The sequence below is a fragment of the Protomyctophum bolini genome (genome assembly GCF_963924005.1).
Source record: "Protomyctophum bolini genome assembly, chromosome: 14".
In the NCBI taxonomy this organism is placed as follows: domain Eukaryota; kingdom Metazoa; phylum Chordata; class Actinopteri; order Myctophiformes; family Myctophidae; genus Protomyctophum; species Protomyctophum bolini.
The window spans coordinates 14,507,650-14,527,806 of record NC_137875.1 but is presented as its reverse complement, the minus strand read 5'-3'; the positions used below and the strand labels follow the sequence as shown (position 1 = coordinate 14,527,806).

Sequence of the window (20,157 nt, the reverse complement as noted above, 5' to 3'; positions counted from 1 at the left end):
ACTCTTCAATCTGAGGATGCTCAATGGGGAAACGGGTCCATTCCGTTCCCGTCTGCGCACCTCAGTCCTGGCTTTTATAGTGTCCTCTGCCGTACTGTCGGGCCCGGCGGGTCGTTTAGCGTCGCCGCCACCCCGTGCGGTTTCCACGACGACTCTTTGTGGAAAACGCAATTAACGCGTCCCTCCTCTCTCTCTCTCTCTCTCTCTCTCTCTCCTGGTCTCTCGCCCTCCTTCTCGAGCTGAGTAATGCACCGCTCCATTAATTCCCGGCGTCGGGCGCCCATAATTGACTTTTCTCTCCGACATGATTCCTCCTCTTTCATGTGAGTGAATTCCCTTCTCCTTACAGTCGCAGACGGATTCTCTCTGGGCGTTACGTTGTTTACAACCGGCGGTCACAGGGAGACGTGGTCCACGACTGCAGACGGTTAGCTTGTTAGCTTTGCGAGTGTGGGGGAAACAGCACGTCTCGCTCAGTTTGCTCAGGGACACTTCAAATACGTTATAGCCGGAGTTCAAACCAGCTACCTGATTCCTCTACCAGGTTGTGAAAAGTAACTAAGTACATTTACTTAAGTTGTGTACTTAAGTAAATTTACTTAACTAGTGTAGTTATATGTAAATGTACTCCACTACGTCTTGGATCCAAATATTGTACTGTTACTGCACTACATTTATTAGTGTTTCTATAATGCAGTATTGACACTTTTACTTAAGTAAAGAAACATAGTAGTACTTTCCCCATGCACCACTGGCCTCTATACCCACTCTGCTATGGTTGCCCCAAAACGGAGGCGAGAGAGAGAGAGATTCAGAGAGAGAGAGAGAGAGAGAGAGAGAGAGAGATTCAGAGGGACTGAATGAGAGAGAGAGAGAGATTCAGAGAGACGGAATTAGAGAGAGAGAGAGATTCAGAGAGACTGAATGAGAAAGATAGAGAGAGATTCAGAGAGACGGAGAGAGAGAGAGATTCAGAGAGAGGGAGAGAGAGATTCAGAGGGACTGAATGAGAGAGAGAGAGAGAGATTCAGAGAGACGGAGAGAGAGAGAGAGAGAGAGAGAGAGAGAGAGAGAGAGAGAGATTCAGAGAGACAGAGAGAGAGAGATTCAGACAGAGGGAGGGAGAGAGAGAGAGAGAGATTCAGACAGAGGGAGTGAGAGAGAGAGAGAGAGAGAGAGAGAGAGCAGAAAGAGATGGATGAGAAGGAAGTATGACATGAAGCCTTTTGTGCAGCAGACTCTGTGCTGCCGAGGCCCTAACAGCGTCTGGTCTCGATGTTCCGCTCCGTGGCCTCTCTCAAACCCGGGCTTTTCTTCTCTCTCTCTCACACAGACCCCATCAGAGCCGCGCCGCGGCGCCCGTGATTCCATTTACTCTCCGCCGCGCTCGGGATGCATTTATTTTCTAAAAAAAGTGATCTTCTATTGACTCATTGTGGCGGACTAGCTTGACTGGTCAACCGGCGTATATGCTATGTATGGGGACGCACGCGGGTTTAAAAGTCCATGCGCTGTGTAGCATGATTTGAAGTCCCCGTTCAATGGGGACACGCGTAACCACCAGACAACCTCAGGAAAAAAAGGCCAAATATCAAATGTGAACAAATCACACAACGTCTCATTTCCGTCTCGAACTGTTGAACAAGGACGGAGGTGACCGCCAAACCTTTTCAATTTCAAAGACCCCCACTTCGACATGCATGCATTCGGCCACGGACCCCTCATTTGACCCCCAATTTCCATCTATGGACCCCCGTCGGCACTGTAAACTCTTCAGTGTTCAATTTAACTCCATTTGTACACTCTTTTTGGTGCAGGAGGGAGGGGGGGAGGGTGGCATTCTCAAGGTCCCCAGACCACACATTGAGAACCAGCGGTATATGCAACACAACGGTTCTTTGCAAATGAACGACCTGTTTATAGGACTTATAGCAGTCGTGACCTTTTGCTCTCCGTGTGTAATTAATCAGCGTATATAGCTCTCCATTCGCCTGTCCTCCCCGGAGCTCAGCAAGGCAGCGCGCAGAGTTCCATTCAGGACACGCTAACAAAGGTTACATCAACCTAACTGCTCTTTAAACAACAAGGTCAGCCGCATGGCCCCCGCCGACCGACGCAAGGTGCTGCCTGCCTGGAAACCCCCCCCGCGCACTCCAATAAACACCAGTTGTACTGTTGTTTAAAGGTGTGTGTGTGTGTAGGGGGGGGGGGGAGTAGAAACGAAATACACAGTATTAAAGCTGCTGCATTTCACGTCTCTCTCTATTATAATTAGTTGAAAGGGCCATTAGGCAAATTCTTAATAGGATTTTCTGACTTGAATGAACAAAACTTTTTATTTATGTTTTAATATGGCTTACACGCGCGTGTGCGTGCGTGCCGTGCGCATACGAGTGCATGCGTGCGTGTGTGGACGAGCGGGTTGACAGGGGCTTATACTGCTCGTATCACCACACCGAAGACTCTATTACACAATACTAGTACACAATCAAGAAGGAGCTGTCACCCTATCCGCGTAGCGTGTTTTTTTGGCCTCGTCGTCTCCCACTATATGAATGACTGACTGACTGACTGACTAGGGGTGAGTGAAGGAACGGCGTGTGCCACCCAACAGGTATGAATGACTGGGGGTGAGTGGGTGAGGGGGGGGGGGGGTGAGTGAGAGGAGCAACCAAGTACGCGTGCCTGTCACCCAACAGAGGGCTAATTTCACCCGCACTTTACTATTAATGCATTTGGCACGGACAACATTCCATTTCCTGTAATGAGATACACAAATAAATCTGGCTATGGATGCATTCAGGGAGTGTGTGTGTGTGGTACTGGTATGGGTATACACGTGTGTGTGTGTGTGTGTGTGTGTGTGTGTGTGTGTGTGTGTGTGTGTGTGTGTGTGTGTGTGTGTGTGTGTGTGTGTGTGTGTGTGTGTGTGTGTGTGTGTGTGTGTGTGTGTGTGTGTGTGTGTGTGTGTGTGCGTGTGCGTGTGCGTGTGGAGGGGGGGGTACGTTCTCCCAGCGCTGGCATAATTGGTATCGCTGCTTGCAGACATGCAAACCAATCTCTCCACAGATAGGGCTGAATCTCTCTCTCTCTCTCTCTCTCTCTCTTTCTTTTCTCGCTCCCTTAAGGCTATTTCTTTTGTCTTTTCGATAGCTTGCACATCCCAGATAGGGAGGGGGGTGGGGGCGTGGGTTAATTTGTGAATTAATAGCTTTTCTCTGCAGAATTGCAAATTCTTTTTAAATGTCACTGTATTCTGCACGTGCAAGGTGCGTACGGAAAGTCGCAGAGTCACAAACACAGGGGCATGCATGCGTGGACACACGCACACACACGGGTCACACGCACGCACACACACGCGCGTACTGTACACATGTACACGACAAGTTCACACACTATACAGTTATACTGTATGTATGTGCATGCACACATGCGCACACACTTGTGCACAAGTCCTACACCTCGCTGTTGCTCAACAACTGGGGCTGCTACAACCTCCTTTGCCCCCCCCCCCCCCCCCCCGCACCTCATCCACAGATCACACACACACACACACACACACACACACACACACACACACACAGACACACACACACACACGCACACGCACAACACACAGACACACAGATGTACACCCGCACGCCATCCAACCCTGCTGTCCAGTGTGACATGCTACTTTTAATTTGCAATAACACATGACAGGGACAGATGAATGCCTCTCATGGCACCTGTGTCCCTGAAGCTGGTCTTACGGGGGGAGCCGGTATACACAACGCGTGTCACACTACATTATCTCTACAGCCCTCCAGTAATGGAGGACCTTTTACTTCCTCAAAGGCCCAATGTCAGTCTGACTGCAGTCACCACAGAAGATGCACAACCACGACACAGCTCAGCCAACCAACGCAGCACACCTTTTCATATTGGGCATCGTATATACTCTTCCCCCTCCCATTTATACTTTGTCCTGCTGCTCGCCGATGATAGCAGATCTACAAGCTCACGGTGGCATTTTCGCATTCATTTTGTTTCTCACAACACACACTTCCCATTCGTTCCGTCTTCCTCTGCCTGACAAGAGGAGCATGTTAACAGATTAGCAGCTAAACCGCTGCACTGTTCTGGGCTTAAGCCAGCTCAGGTAGCCCTCGGCATTTTGTAGCGGTACACAGGCTGCCTGCAACTGAAACCAACGCCGCCTCCTCCTGAATGACTTTGTGTAAAATATACAGACAACCCATTACAGGCTTTTAGACGCTTAGAGAGTCCTAGCCTGAAGAGCATGATGCAGGCCGAGAGAGAGGCGGGGGTTACTGACATCACGTGTGGAAAATGGAAAGACGAGACGAGATCATAATTCACGTTAACTGGTTGGATTAATGAGAAGCTGCTAACAGGTATAAGGGGTGACACATAAACAGCCATGCTTGCATCTTATCTGCGGCAGAGCTATCTCTCTGCCGTATTACGTTATACTGAATCACACCATGAATTGTCATTATATTGAACTGCACGCTATTACACAGGAAATATAATTTTCTTGGGTGCAATTTATTGTGTATGTGTGTTATGTCTCCGCCATGGAACTGTATAGGGACATCTATAATCTCCAATCCCTCTTAAGGTCATGATGAGACTGGAATAATTAAAACAGCAATTGAGCATAGTATAGAAAAGAGAATGATGAAGGTACAAAAGAAAAAGCAAGAGAAAAAGAGAGAAGGGTTTCTAACTTGAACTTACAATGTCCTATTTTCCTCCCGTCCATGTGGTTGCCACTCCAGAGAACTAAAGAGACAGGAAACATAAAAGAAGCCTGTTGTGATGAATGCTCTTTGAGATCACATCGTGTACAATACATATAATGCTCTATATATGACCACATCAGCTGAACAGCCACCCCCAACAGAAGTGTACACGAGAGTACATGCACAAACACGCACCGACAGAAAACACGTGCACACAGACACACGCACCACGCAAGCGTACTACGCATGTGTCTTATGCACACGCGCACACACACACACACACACACACACACACACACACACACACCTCAGCCCCCTCCCTGCATGCGGCGGTCTGTTGCTACACCTGTTCAGGCCTCCACCGGGGGGACATGTTAATTCACAGGCATTAAAAAGCCAATTGTTTGCACAACCGATAATCTATTAGCCCTTGGGCGGTGTGTGTCCACTCACTCCACTTGCCTTGCCTAGGAATGAGGAGTTCTGGATTGGACTGGCTAGGCTTCCACTTAATCTTGGCACGTATCCGGGGTCTATTTACTCGCTGGTCCCGTGGTGCGGGAGCAGCGTATGTACAGTATAGATATAGTGTTACTCGCGTACTTTAATATTGAATGCCTTGAAATAGTTCAACGTCGCTTTAGAATTTGTTGTGATGAAATGTAACACCGTCTGCATTGACAAGGTGTTGTTTTGGTTGTTGTTGTTTTTTTACTAGAGATGATACAATGACTGGCGATATAGGGCCGATGTTAAATCCATATCGCGGCGTGAGACTATACATTATCGTCTTGGATTCGGGGTATCGATCGTATCGATCGTTTAATAACTTCATCTTCATCTTATACCTGTCAAAAGTGTTTGAAAAACAGCCGATCCATCCACAAGATCACGATGGATGGATGCAATATGTCGTGAACTTGCCATTTCTGCCATTTCTGAGAGGTTTTGAAAAATGTAAACTGAAAACTGACATTATCGCCACAATACATAATATACATTATGATCGTATTGTGTATCGCTTTTTTTTTAAAGAAATTAAAACCGATATCCCAATACGATATTATTTTTATTTTTATTTTTTGTGGCTTTCGCCTTGATTTTATATATTTTATGGAGGGGCAGACAGTAGGCTGACAGGAAATGGGGAGAGAGATGGGGGGAAGACATGCAGTAAAGGCTGTCGGGATCGGGAGTCGAACCCGCGGCACACTGCCAGACTGGATTACCAGCCAAGGTGCCTGGACCACTGAGCCATGGCCCCAGGCCCCCAATACGATATTATTGTCGTCACAATATATATCGATAGCCAGGTATTTGGTCAAAGCTACATTGTGATATTTGATTGTGTTAATGGTGTTATCTGATAATTAACTGATAGCATCAACGGGGAGAATCAAAGTAATTTTTTCTCTCCGTTTCTTACGTTGGTTAGTGAGTGACATGAGACACGGGCGCTGGTGCTGCCTCGCCAAGGGGGATTAGAGTTTTATGACAGCTGTGTGTGTGTGTGTGTGTGTGTGTGTGTTACATCTAGAGTGAGTTTGAGCACGGTATAAAAATTGAGACGCGTTTCCATAGGCGTATAAGTGGAAGTACGGGGGGGGGGGGGGGGGGACATAAACGTTGGGCGTCTAACAAAAAGCGTATTGAATCAACACAATCTCAACACTCACCATGGTCTGATATACAACATAACAAGTCACTGGAGACAACACAACACACACACACACACTGGCATCCAGCGCTGTCATAAATGTCATGTTCTACTCACACACACACACGCATGCGTGTGCGAGTGCACAGACAGAAAAGTACAGCAGACTGAAGTGATAGGGTGAATTAAAAGGATGGAAACAAAGTGATCTCTCTCTCTCTCTCCGTCCGTCTCTCTCTCTCTCTCTCTCTCTCTCTTACCTTCGTCTCGTTTCCGCTTCTCGCCGTTGGAGCGGGGAATGCCCAGAATGCCGTTGATGGAGTAGGATCCTACGGGGTCGTTGGAGGCACTGGACACGGGGGGAGAGGCCGTGCTGGGGACTGAGGGAGAAACATGCCGTTAGAGTGTGTGTGTCATGTGTGTGTGGGTTGTGTTTATGGTATGTGTCGGTGATTGTGTGTCCTTGGGTATAACATGTTTGTTCTTTTTTCTGTGTGTACAGTAATGCATGTTCACATGAAAATGTGCTTATATTTGCTTAGCAGTTATGTAGTTCCCTTCTGTATATGTTAAACATACAGCATTATGATGTAAATGCAGGGGTGTAATCTGGGTGTGATGCACTTTTGCCCGATATACACTTGGTTCCGCTCCTTGTCGCACGCCGCAAATTGCCGATCTACAAACTCACAGCTCGTAGCAGCCATGCAGGGTGACACATTTTGAGCTTGTAGATCGGCTGACGTCGTTGGCGCATGGCACAACCCGTGCGCGTTTGAAATGGGTCTTAAGTTGTGCGCGGACTGTGGAGGAGCATCGTTCAGCGCTCACCTATGGTGTGGCCGGGCGGGGAGAGTGCCGTGATGGATCCGTCAGGCGATGGGTGGAATGGCTGCTGGACTTTGGTGCGAATAATCCTGTGCAAAGTGAACGACAGACAGACACGGATCAATCAATAGAACATAGCGCCTCCGAAGCATGGAGATTTCACGTTGGCCCAATGCCCCCCTCCCATAGCGCGGCACTCGGTTCCCGGTTCCCGCCCAGAATGGGTTAAACATGGCACATCACGTCCACTTATGCCCATGCATGTGTACAAGTCCTCTTGTCGTTTTGGGACCCCCCCCCTCCCTGTACACCCCCACCACACACCCACCCACCCCATATTCGGGCCCTGTCACAAATAACCAATCTCGGGGCATTAGGGGCAATCTCTGGGCTCCTGTGAGAGTCTGAATGGGAGCTGCCCCCTGAGAGAGTGGATTCAATCTTGTGGATTGTGGGGTTAGAGATATGATAAAGTCCCCACGCCGTTAAGATGTGATATGGGGGGAAAGTCTTCATTGCACTTTGGACTGAATGATCTTGCAAACAAAGCATGAAATCACATCAATTCACCTCAATGATGGGCTTCACTGCCTCTACCTGGCCAACTCTAATCATCTCCCTCTCCTTGCTCCCTTCTCTCTCTCTCTCTCTCTCTCTCTCTCTCTCCATCATCTCTTCCCTCTCTTCTCATTCTATGCCCTTCCCTGCCCAATATTTCACTCTGTCTCCCCATAATGATATCTATCTATGTCTCAGAAGAACCTACTCTAGGTCTCTCTCTCTCTCTCTCTCTCTCTCTCTCTCTGGTTTCTCTGTCTTTATTTCTCTCTGTTTCTGTATCTCCTCTCTACTTCCCAGTCAGATCACTCAGTTTAGTGCGCAGACACACACACACACACGCGCACACACACATTGACGATAAGGGCTCATCGATTTGGACTCGGGGAAAGAAAAGTTGACGACGAATGGCACCAGAGAACAACAAATGCAAATGGTGGGGCTATAAATTACATGTGACAGGAAAGCAATAGTATCCCACACAGCCTCAGCCCCAGACAAGACCACATAACCACATCCCATGTCTTTTCATCTGTGGTGAAAAGAAGACATCACACACACAGTGCACAGGGTATATATATATATATATATATATATACATAGAAGCAGAAACGTTTGGTAATGATATTCACGGTCATTCACAAATGAATTGGCCTGGAAAGAAAAGTAGAATAAAAGCAAAAACATTCCTGTATCAACACCACGCCTGCATTCACCTGACCTCAACCTGTGTGCTTTCTCTCTATTCGCCCCCCTCCCTCTCCTCCCTCCCTTCCTCTCAAAGAAATAGACCCTAAATGAACCTGAGTGGAAGGAGATTTGGTGACATTCCGCCAATCCGCGATAATGTGACCTCACGTATGAAGACTGTTCAGCCTAGCCTTCCAAACATTGTGACATTCTCATGAAGATTACTTTGAAGTAATGCCATTATAAATGTACCTTAATGTTTCAAACTGACGGCCAGGTCTTTTGAACCTTTTTGACATTTTGTTTTGGAGATTACTTCAAGTCTAGTACCATGACTCTGATTAGCTTCTCATTGATAAAGGGACGAACGGGACAATGCTGTATACATTTCCACGGTCTTTGTACTTATTACATGGGCATGATGATGACTGAAGACTATTTTTTATCAAATATATCATTGTGTAATACATTTTTTCAAAACACCTACTGAAAATAGTCATCCAAAAATATCTATAGTCACAATGTCGATATTGGTATAATTTGTCAAAACATGTCATGTTATGATCAGCCCTAGCCTGATTTACACTTAGTTGCGCACATGCCGTGGCCAACCATGAGCCGAACATAGCAGATCTACAAGCTCACAACACATCGTGCTGTGAATTTCTTTAAGCTAGATCGGCTGCAATTATAAATCTTAACACACAAACAGAGCAGATGAGCCAACATGTGCTGCCATGTGCTCTGTCGGGTGGAAACCGCACATGTCCAAAACTGTTACTTTTCAGGATTTTTCACGATTCAAAAGTAGCAGATCCACATGCTCAAAAAGGGTCGCTTCGCGCTGCGCTTATAGAGCTTGTGGATCTGCTACTTTTGATGCTTGTGACGCTGTAGTAGTGTGTGATTTACGGAAAAAATAGCAAAACAACCCACAAAAAGTTAAAATATGGGCATAAGAGCTTTCTGCAGTGACGGCTATCAACTGTGAATGGGGCAGAGCCAGGCATGGGTTAACGTCCTCGGGGGAGGTTATAAGATGTACATTGCATGCTTTTCATTCCCCTCACTAACTGTCTCGTGTGTCCTCTATATATACCGCCGTACGCACGCACGCACGCATGCACAGCCCCTCTGGGCAGGCGGGGCGACAAACACTCCGCCTCCTAAAAAAACCCACACATCAATATTTTATTTGAATTTCTAACATCTCACCACAACCGTTATCTGACCTCATGACTAGAGGCTAGCCTCATAAATTCAAGGACTTTTGTTTCTGGGAGTCCATGTTGTTGTGTATTGAATAAGCAATTTGGGTGACGGGAAGGGAATTAACGACTTTAGGTGCTTTGCTCTGTTGGGGGGGGGGGGGGAAGAAAAAGAAGGGGAGGGGTGGGAAAAAAATATCCCCCCAAAGAAATGTTAAAATGTGGATCGATATGATTGAAAGCTGCGTAAAAGAGCGTGAGTTTTTTGCGTCCGCGGGGCATGATGCAACGTTGCAACACGTGGAAAACTCCTCGCCGTGCGGGCGGTATATACTAAACAAAGTGTAACCCAGCCTCAGTGTAATCTTTAATAATTCATGCAGGAAAAATGTGTTTAAGGCCAGGACATCCTCTTTAGTCAACAGAGCAGAGGTCAACACCTTTACCACAGACTCAGAGAGAGAGAGAGGGAGAGAGAGACCACCAGACCTGTTCTCTCTGTCTGACTGAGCGCCCCCCCCCCCTTCTCTCTCTCTCTCTCTCTCTCTCTCTCTGTGTGTCTGTCTCTCTCCCTGTGTGGGTGAACACCCACACTATACACTATATATAACATCCTGAGTGTCAATTTAATATACAAATGGAACCAAATGGACTCGTAATTTTAAATTAAAACAAGGTTCTTTCAGTGTGCATGTATACTATATGCACATGAGCACGCGTGTGCACACACACACACACACGCGTGCTCATGTACGCACGCATTACAGTGTCAATTAACTTTCAGGGTTAAATTAACACATTTTTCTATATGCTCCTTGCATATATAAACAAAACACAATAACTTAATGAAAGGACTAATTTGAGAGCATTTTGACTGTTTTGAACAATTCATTTAAATGAAAGCATAGATTTTGCTCACAAAATATTTTGGATCCTGCATTTTCTTTGTAATCAAGATATGTCAGTGTATTTTGTGACCGATACCCTAATATGCACTCAAATGACCCTTGAAAGAATTGACTAGAAATAAATGAAAAAAAGAAAAGAAAATATGCTCTGGAACAGGGCTGAAGTTAACGATTAACATAACGATTAACTAACTTTCTCTTTTAAAGGACACCTTCTCTCCACACAAACGTTTTCATAACCTACAGTGCTGTTTTTACACAAGCTGGCAAGTAGCCTATAGCCTATATACAATTAAATTAATTAAATGCAATACAATAGCATACCATTCACATTGTGGCAACATGTGGGCTCTATATAGGGAGTTGTTTCATGCTTTTTTGTTTTAAGTCAATTAATCTTGGACATGGTTTACTGTACTGCAACATGGGTATAGCCTAAAAATAGCAAAGGTGAACGTGTTTTTGAAAAAAATGGGTGTTCTTCTAGAATGGCATAGATGTTTTTTTTGTTTTTTGTTTTGTTTTGTTGGACGGGCTGTCGGGCTGGTATATGAATCTATGATGATGATTATGATAATGATGAGCAGAGAAGAGAAGTTGTGATCTCTCTTCAGCTCATTAAAATGTAATGCTGTCCTGATGACCAGCTGTGTGGAACACTGCCTCCTAACCAAAGTTCACCACTCGCATCGCATGCACCGTGCACTCGCAGGTAGAGGGAAGAAAAGGGCCTATGGGCCTTTTTTCCACCTTAACGCGCATTCACGTCCGTTGGGGTTTTCGCCGTGCATGGTCCGCAGTCAGGAGCTATAGACTATAGAGCTACTTTGTCTTGTCCCGTTTTATGTGCAAGGAAGGCTGAAAGCTGAAAGGTTTAAGAGGATGGCTGGGCTGCTTGTTTATACTCCCTATCTATATAGTAGGCTACTATACGCTGTCGCTTGCCCGGGTTGCCCCCAAAAAGAGCAGATCTACAAGCTAACAGCGACGCGCTGTTTAGCCTGCATCTGCTCTTTTCTGGGCAAGCGCCGGTGAGAGAAGCGACAGCCTCCCGCGATACATATACATTAATTAATCAATTAAGCTTTAGTTTACCTATCGCCTATACATTCAATCCTTTTTTAGCAATAACAAATATCCTGCAGTCCAGAGTAGATTATAATTACGGAAACTATTATGAATAATGCTATGGCCTTTTCTGATAGCATATTTAATTAATAAATGCAAATATACAGGCTATTAAAAATCTATTATATATTTGGCATGTGTGATTAAAACATATAGCTATATATATAATGCTATATATTATAGGCTATTTGGTAAATCGTCTGCCGACTGACTCGATCCAGTTTCCAATAAAAGAAAATATAAGATGAAATGCCTCTTCATTGAGTGTTCTACACACAGGCACTAGTCTACGTCACCACCTCCGTGTTTGTTTATAGGGCTCTCTCTCTATTTGAAAACAGAGAACGATTGGCAATAAACGCAGGTGCCGCCTCTTGTCGCAGTGTGGTCCGCGCCGCGTATTATTGAACGCCTTTGTTGGGGTATTTCCCTCTGCCGCTGGATCTGGTTACGCGGCTATTGATCGCTTTTTTTTCCTTTTTTTTTTTATCGAGACAGATGTGATTTTCGTGGCCCCGGCTCCCGGCCGGGGCTGGCTGACCGCGGAGGGCTGTGGGGGGATTGGATTGCACTCCTCAGTCAGACCTTAGCTATATAAGGGCAGAGCAGAGTAGAGCCATATAGACCACCCCGACTCCATTGAAAATAGTCCCGTTTAGCCCTGTGTGTGTACATGTGTGGTGTGTGGTGTGTGTGAGTGTGAGTGACTCTGTGTGTGTGTGTGTGTGTGTGTGTGTGTGTGTGTGTGTGTGTGTGTGCGCGCGCGCGCCGTGCAGATTAAATATAAATCATGATGAGTTGAGTGTGCGTCTATTTCAAGCTGTTTCTCCATAATCGAACGCGTCGCCTTTCAATATGCCATTTAGTCCTCCTATATAGTGACGTTGAAGACATTCCCCCATGCACACATACTTTTTAGCATACAATGCTCTTTTTCCCCCGAGGCATTATTCTGATTCTTATCACAGGTCGTAAAAATGTGGAAGTTTTTTCCAACCTACCTGTTGATGGAGGACACGCTCGGGACCGTGTCGTTGTCGCAGACGGCCTCGGCCAAAAGTCGGTCCCGAATCTCCCACGCGAACATGGTCGGGTTCTGGCGTTTATAATCTGCTATTTTATCCACTACTTTCGGAGTCGCGACCTTGGGTTTGGAGCCACCAATGACCCCGGGTTTAATGCTGCCGGTTTCATAGTACCTGCGTGTTGGAGAGACAGAAAAGTGAGACATGCATGCGCGGCTTGAATGGTCAACAATAATTAAAATAAACAACAACATTCCAACATTCATTCATTTATATATACAGCTGCATGTTGTATCGGCCAATTAACTATATAGTTTAACAAATCTGTAAATCTGTAAATGTATAATTTAGCCGACGGGGGGAAACAGAAATTCGTGGCGAGTTGAGCTTTGTAGCCTATATCTCTTGATTAAAAACTCCGTGCAGAAAAAAACAATTCCCTAATAATAGTATAATAATAATAATAACTTTATTTATATGTTTGTGGGCATATGATTAAGCGTCAGTCGGTTGTGAAAATATAGGACATTTGAATTTATTAAAATGACAGTGGCAGTGACAGTGAGGACAAAAACACATTTTAATTGGCAGTATAAGTCTGACCTTATATATTTATTTTTCATTCGTCATGTACTTATATTAGCATGCATGGCATGCCACCACGGCCTATTGGTGTGAATAAATGTTTATAATGTCAAAACATTCGATGTGTATGAAATAATTTACCTCGGAAATCCCTTTTGATAGCTGAAAAATATTTCAACACATTATCTCCTGTGATATTTGGTGCCTTCTAGAATAAAATAAAACCAAGACATCAAAATGCTATAATTGCACAGTTGTAGATTTTAAAGGCAATCTTCTATAAATAGGGCGGGGGGGGCAGCTGCATCTGAGAGGGTGGTCGATATATAAAGATTTATATTTAAAAAAAAGTCTTGGACACAGAATTCCCGTATTCAAGCAAAAATGACCAGCTTCATAACCGATGACTGTGGGCTAAAATAGAGCTTGGGGGGGTGCGCATATGCCACATATAAGCTAGATTTATGTGTGACAGACACGTGCGCGTGCGTGGGGCTCTATGGTGGCTGTGCTGTGCCTGCATATGGAGGAGGATCAGATGATTCCCTCAAGCTCACTCACCTGCCCAGGATCTTGCTGACGCAGCCGTGGCTGACCCGTAGCTGCCGGGAGATGTCACACGGCCGGACCCCCTGGTGGGCCAGCTCCACGATCCGCTGCCGCACCACGTCGGGCAGCGGCCTGCCGTTCACAAACACCCCGCCGAGCTGGTTCACACCGCCGTGCCCTACGTGGGACACAACAGCCACGCAACACCGAAACATAACATTACATACATACAGAAGTGGAGCCTGTTATACGCGACGCACCACCATGCCACCGCGTGAACAACAGAGCAACGCGACGGGCCGGTGCGCATGCATGCAAGGCAGTTGAGTCTAGTTGGACATTGAAACGGTACCGTGGGCTATACATGCTGCAACGCGCACACACCCCTCGTGTGCGTGCGTGTGTGTGCGTGTGTGAGCGCGCGCGCTTGCATTGCAGCATGTATCGCCACACATTTGATATGCCATAATGCATCTTTCTTGCTCTTAAATCTATAGGCTATATTATTTTTGTAATAATCAATTACTCAATATTATTATGATTATTGATATTTTACATTGTATTATTTCCAACAATAATTATAGCATATGTATAGCCTAATTATAATATTAAGGCTACATATATTATATTACATGTAATATTAGTCAATATTGGCCATACATTATTACAATGAGATCAAACGCATAATAAACCGAAGGGATCAATTCACTTAAAGATAAAGTTGTTGTTTTAAAGCAAATACATTATTTAGCAATGAGAAACATTATGCTATACCTATAAAGAACGTATTGTCTTTAGTATTAAATAATAGCAGTGAGAAACATTAGGCTACCTATAAACAACGTATTGTCTTTAGTAGTTAGGCAATATTTTCCAAGAGCAGCTCTTCCATTTCAGCCTAACACATGTCGCAGATATTATGTTTCACCCTGTTTAATTTTCCTTGCACGATTATTGTAAATAATTTAAAAAGAGCTTTGATAACTCATATTACACAAACGCGGATAGTGCGAATGAACAGGAATAAATAATTTACAGGCAGCCCGGGTACACTTCGCCCATATCGTATACACTAAAACATATATACAATTAGGCAGTAGGGATTTTTTTTAAAGATAGTTATTTTCCAAACATATCATTTCAACAAATGGTATTAATCTTGCTACGTTTACCACAGAGAAAATACACCGCGCATTTACACAATGAAATCCATTTACACGGCTATTAACGGCGTTTTCTTTGCTCTCCACACAATAACTTTAATTTCAAAGGTAATAAAAGCTTTGTATTCAAATAGAAGCTGTATTCAAATGCAAACATAAACCTAACACCAACTGTAAAGGCCAACACGATAGTTAATGACAGCTTTGAGTCAATAAACACACGCAGCTTCAGAAGTTTGTGAGGGGAGACAAAACCAAATCAGTGATATTGAAAGTGGTTATTGTTAAGCAAAACGCCATATCACCTTGCTGTCAATTATAAGCCTGCTTTTGGCATCTGTACGAAAATTTGTCAATAATTAAGTCATGTAGAAATATCCTGGCAATATTTAGTTTATGAAACCTGCAATTATTATTATTATTATTCACCTTTGCACCCCCGCCCACCTATAGCGTGCATTTAAAAATGAATTCAAAACTTCCTGAATAATTTTCGCTTCCCTCTTTCTTTAAAACTAAACTAAAACTAAAACATGGACACATACAGCCTAGTAGCCTGCGAGGTTTATTGTTCGCCTAATCCCTGAGTATCTCCAATAAAGTAGCAGCAAAGCTGACAGACAGTGGCCGACACAGTGAGCGGTAACAGCACGCTATTGTAGTATAGGCTTTATAGGAAGACTTTCTCATAAATCTGCTATTTTGTGCTGTCCAGGCAAATTAGAGCACGTTCATCGCAAACCTTTCCGACCTAATTCACGCGGGAATTAACGTCGCAATCCCGGCGAGAGATTATTTGGAACGGGCATCATGAAACTAATACTCTACTCACGGTGCATCGCCGAGAAGGGGTCCGCTTTGCAGTGAATATCCATGGGATAGCAAAGGAAGGAAAGGTAATCGACTGAGGTCGCCGTTTCGCCTTGGTGATGCAGCGTTAACTGCGTAAAAAAAGAAAAACACTGATAAATAGACGGGGAAAGGAAAAACAATCCCGGATGGCGTTCTCAAAGTGTCCCGCAGGCTGTTGTTGTCGTTGTGTGTCGCCTCGCGGGCGGAGAATAACTTCTTGTTTGGGGGGAAAAGGGCGAAGTTTCCCTCCCCGTCGCAACTCTGTTTTGGCTGCAGGGAAAAGTCTCTGTAAGCAGCAGGAACAACGCTGTCAGGTGCAGAGCATGACCCCCGCCGTTTGTACCGAGCGCACCGGTCGCTGCAACATTCGGCTGTATAGAGAGAGAAGGCACTGGCAGCGGGTCACTCTATTTTGTCTTTAAACGACATCATCATTGAGTGGTGGGGGGGAAGAACAAGGTGCTGTGTTAGCCTACAACAACAGTGAGCCCGGGTCTCTCTCTCTCCCACACGGTCCAGTTAGTATAGCGAAACTGCGGCAGGATGAAGAAGAAGGAGGAGGAAAAAAACAGAAAGAATCCCCCCACTCTCTCTCTCTCTCTCTCTCTCTCTCGCTCTCTCTCTCTCTCTCCTTGGAGGTGGCGAGGAACCGGCGGGTCTCGAGTTTAATCAGATAGGGGCGGAGATGACAGGGGCAAACATGGACACTCTCCTCTCCGTCAGTCAGTCAGTCCCCCTCTCCTCTCCTCTCCACTCCTCGGGAATGGGGCTGTGCCTAAACGAAGCTTTGAGCTCAGAATGAAACCCCTCTCGTTGTGTGTGTCTGTTTCTAAAAGCTGCAGTCCCACAGATCACCCCCCCCCCCTCCTCCTCCTCCACTCCCCCCCCCCCCCCCCCCCTCCATCCATCCCACAGAATCCCACCACAGCATAGAGATGGATGACTTGTCAGACAAAGGCGATAGATTCCAACACTGTGTGATTCGCTAACGTAAAAAAAAAAAAAAGCTCAAATGAGGAAGTCCTCCTCGCATCCGACAGTTCGGAAGGGGAGGGAGACGGAATGGGAAATGATGAGACTTTTTTGGGGGGGTGAGGAATCAAGGAAATTAAAAGGAAAGCTTCGAAGAATGGAGGTATAAAAAGCGCGGTGTCAAAGCTCTGTATAGTGTGTAGACTATAATAGTATCTCTCAGACAGTCAGACCGCACACTGTTGTGTTGTTTAAAGTTGTGATGAGCCACCGTTCAGCTCTCCTCTCTCTGTCTCTCCGGTCGGGTCGCCTTAAGAGACGCTCGGATCATTTTGGGGGGCAACTGGGGAAAGATGGAGCCATGGGGGTGTGATTATAGCCATGAGCCAGGACAGGATATTGCAATATAGTCTATAGTTTTCAATTCTTCAAGGAACTATTATCTAGAAACTTTGTGCGTGCGTGCGCGCGTGTGTGTATGTGTGTTGGTTAACCGCATGTCAAGTAGGCTAAGCACTGTATAAGCAGCAATGTAGATTGTTTTATTTTATTAAAAGTGTATATAGGACGATGTCTTTGACAAAGTGATTTAATGTGGCAGTATACGCTACTACACTTTTTTTTATATTTTAATATTGTGCAAGTCTTTGAATATGATCTTTTTTTAAATGTTTTTAGGACTAACGTTTTTGAGTTATAGCCTGCTTATAGGACTATACAAAATGTGGGATTTTATTGTCTTTATAAAGGTGTTTATTGTTTAATCATCGCGTTGGCGAATACCGACAACATAACGGATCTCTATAGCAACGCATAATAGGCCAGTCCTTTTTTCGGCAAGCGCCACCGTAGAGGTGGGACGCAGACAGTAGGCCTATAGTCACTCTGAAGGCTGTGATAAAAGTGAGTTGAGGTGTGTATATATTGCTCCTCCAAGTGCTCGCTCCGCCTGTAGATGGCGCTCACAGGTTACGCTGCCCCCCTCCACCCGGTTGACTTCATTCATTCATGTGGACGTGGTGAGGAGGAGGAGGGGGGTGGGGGTCAAAGGTCGAGCTGCAACGTATACTGTAGTTCAATAAAGCAACTGTAAATCTATTATAAATAGAAACGCAGTCCGAAGCGGAGTGCATAAATTAATGACACCGGACAATAGACATCCTCGGAAATCCTTAATTGGCTCTGGCATGGGAACTTGATGGCGGACAAGTGCATGCAGCATGCAGGATCTTTTGTGTGGAAGATGTTCAGTTGCAATCCAATGGCAGCATCATGGCACTCAACAAATGAATGCGATATAGACTTCAGTTCAAAGTTATCAAATATAGTCCAGACAAATGGCTCAAAATTAGCTCGGGTTTAATTTAGCCATGATATTAATGATTGGTAATCTCAGTATATTTCACATAAAAGACATATAAAGTCAGTGTTATGAGTTAAAGTTTTGAACTTGAGTCCAATTTTAGTTGCAGCCATTGGGCCGACGGTATAATAACAATTAACCTAATTGAATAATTAAAAATGAATCGCCTGATTCTAACGAATTTAGTGAAGTGTATTAGCCTATTATTATTATTATTATTATTATTATTATTATTGTGCTATATTTACTTATTTATTTGCAGCATTTGTCATACATATAGCATGCTCATTTATAGAGTAAAAGTATAAGCTTATTTATCCATGACGTCGGTGTCAGTGACTGTTGACGCATCTTGTCGGAAAGCGGCAGTGTGTGTGTGTGTGTGTGTGTGTGTGTGTGTGTGTGTGTGTGTGTGTGTGTGTGTGTGTGTGTGTGTGTGTGTGTGTGTGTGTGTGTGTGTGTGTGTGTGTGTGTGTGTGTGTGTGTGTGTGTGTGTGTGTGTGTGTCTGCGCGTGTGTGTGAGCTTTAGCGAGTGCACTAGAAGGCCGTGTTGCTCCGCTCTGCCCTCTGGACAAGTTTGAGGACGATTCCTCTTCTGGTTTTTCTTTTTCTTTTTTTTCTCTCCCTCTCTCCCTTTTTTGTTTCTGCCTTTTTTTCCCTTTTTTTTTGGAGGGAGCTTCTGGTACAATATGTAGCACCATGGGCTGTAATTTCACACGTCACTGCTCTTTTGCCCTAAAGCTGCTGCTATTCCCCCCCACAACACCCCGATTTGCCCCCGTAGCCTTTGCACTGCCATGACGACGTTTCCCTTGTCAAAGTCCTATAGCACAACAAATGGCACGATAATTAACAAACTGTTAGTCTCTCTCTCTCTCTCTCTCTCTCTCTCTCTCTCTCTCTCTCTCTCTCTCTCTCTCTCTCTCTCTCTCTCTCTCTCTCTCTCTCCACACTACAGCCCTCTCTCTCTCCCTTCACAAGCCGAGCCACCACGGGCCTAATAATATGATTCCTGTTTTTTTTTCTGTCTGATATATTTGCATTCGAACACGGAGGCGCGCACGCACGCTCTCTCACGTATAGCGTCCATTGCATGCACACGTGTATTCGAGCCATTTCAAATGACCAGAAATGTACGTGTGTGTGTGTGTGTGTGTGTGTGTGTGTGTGTGTGTGTGTGTGTGTGTGTGTGTGTGTGTATATATATATATATATATATATATACACACACACACACACACACACAGTATATATATATAGAGAGAGAGACCATTGTATTTCCGTGCTCTTTGAAGACTCAGTGATGGCAGAAGGAACCTGTTCGTTGCATTTGTGGTGTGTGTGTGTGTGTGTGTGTGTGTGTGTGTGTGTGTGTGTGTGTTCAACGCACATACACGTTACTTATAACGTCATCAATCGATATCATTGTTCTTCAGCGCTGCATAAGCTATATATATTATATCATATTTAGCAACTGGAATTATGGAATGACACATGGCACAATGTCTTCCCTTAGTACAGTCATAAAGAATTTGAGTTTTATATAAACACACGCAGTGACATCAGCCTCACTCACATTGTTAATTAATATCTTACGCGATAATTAGCAATTAACGCATCGATTTTTACCGTCTCAGCGTGTAAAGTGAGGGTTTAGGCTGCATGTTAGCCTATGGATATAGGCTAAACATAATGCTTATTGGCAAGGAGAAAATAAAAATGATATTGATTTAACTTATAACATAATATCATCACATAGGCCTGAAAGGGAGGAAGCTAGACCTATAGGCATGTTCAGTTTTGTCTGCAGGAAAAAGAAATCCACTGACTCATGTGTCAACGAATTTGATTTATTTAGCTTTTATTAATCATTCAAAATCATTTGAATGATCAAACAGCCACGCTAATTGGCCGGACCATGCA

General features: G+C 44.7%; 2 protein-coding genes across 3 annotated transcripts in view; both read right to left on the bottom strand.

Moving 5' to 3' along the window:
* The window catches only part of pax2a (paired box 2a), a gene marked incomplete at both ends in the record, with an annotated part of 41,712 nt that extends 25,784 nt beyond the window's left edge, over nt 1-15,928 (bottom strand). The window contains 5 exons of one of the 2 annotated variants that reach the window (XM_080782180.1): nt 6,666-6,785; nt 7,237-7,322; nt 12,727-12,924; nt 13,897-14,062; nt 15,880-15,928. In XM_080782180.1, the coding sequence (XP_080638306.1) occupies nt 6,666-6,785; nt 7,237-7,322; nt 12,727-12,924; nt 13,897-14,062; nt 15,880-15,922 (613 nt within the window). Of the gene's footprint in view, nt 1-6,566; nt 6,786-7,236; nt 7,323-12,726; nt 12,925-13,896; nt 14,063-15,879 lie in introns of both variants that reach the window. The other variant, XM_080782179.1, reaches the window with a different exon arrangement.
* The window catches only part of cdhr1a (cadherin-related family member 1a), a gene marked incomplete at both ends in the record, with an annotated part of 344,833 nt that overhangs the window by 187,226 nt on the left and 137,450 nt on the right, over nt 1-20,157 (bottom strand). The window lies entirely within an intron of this gene.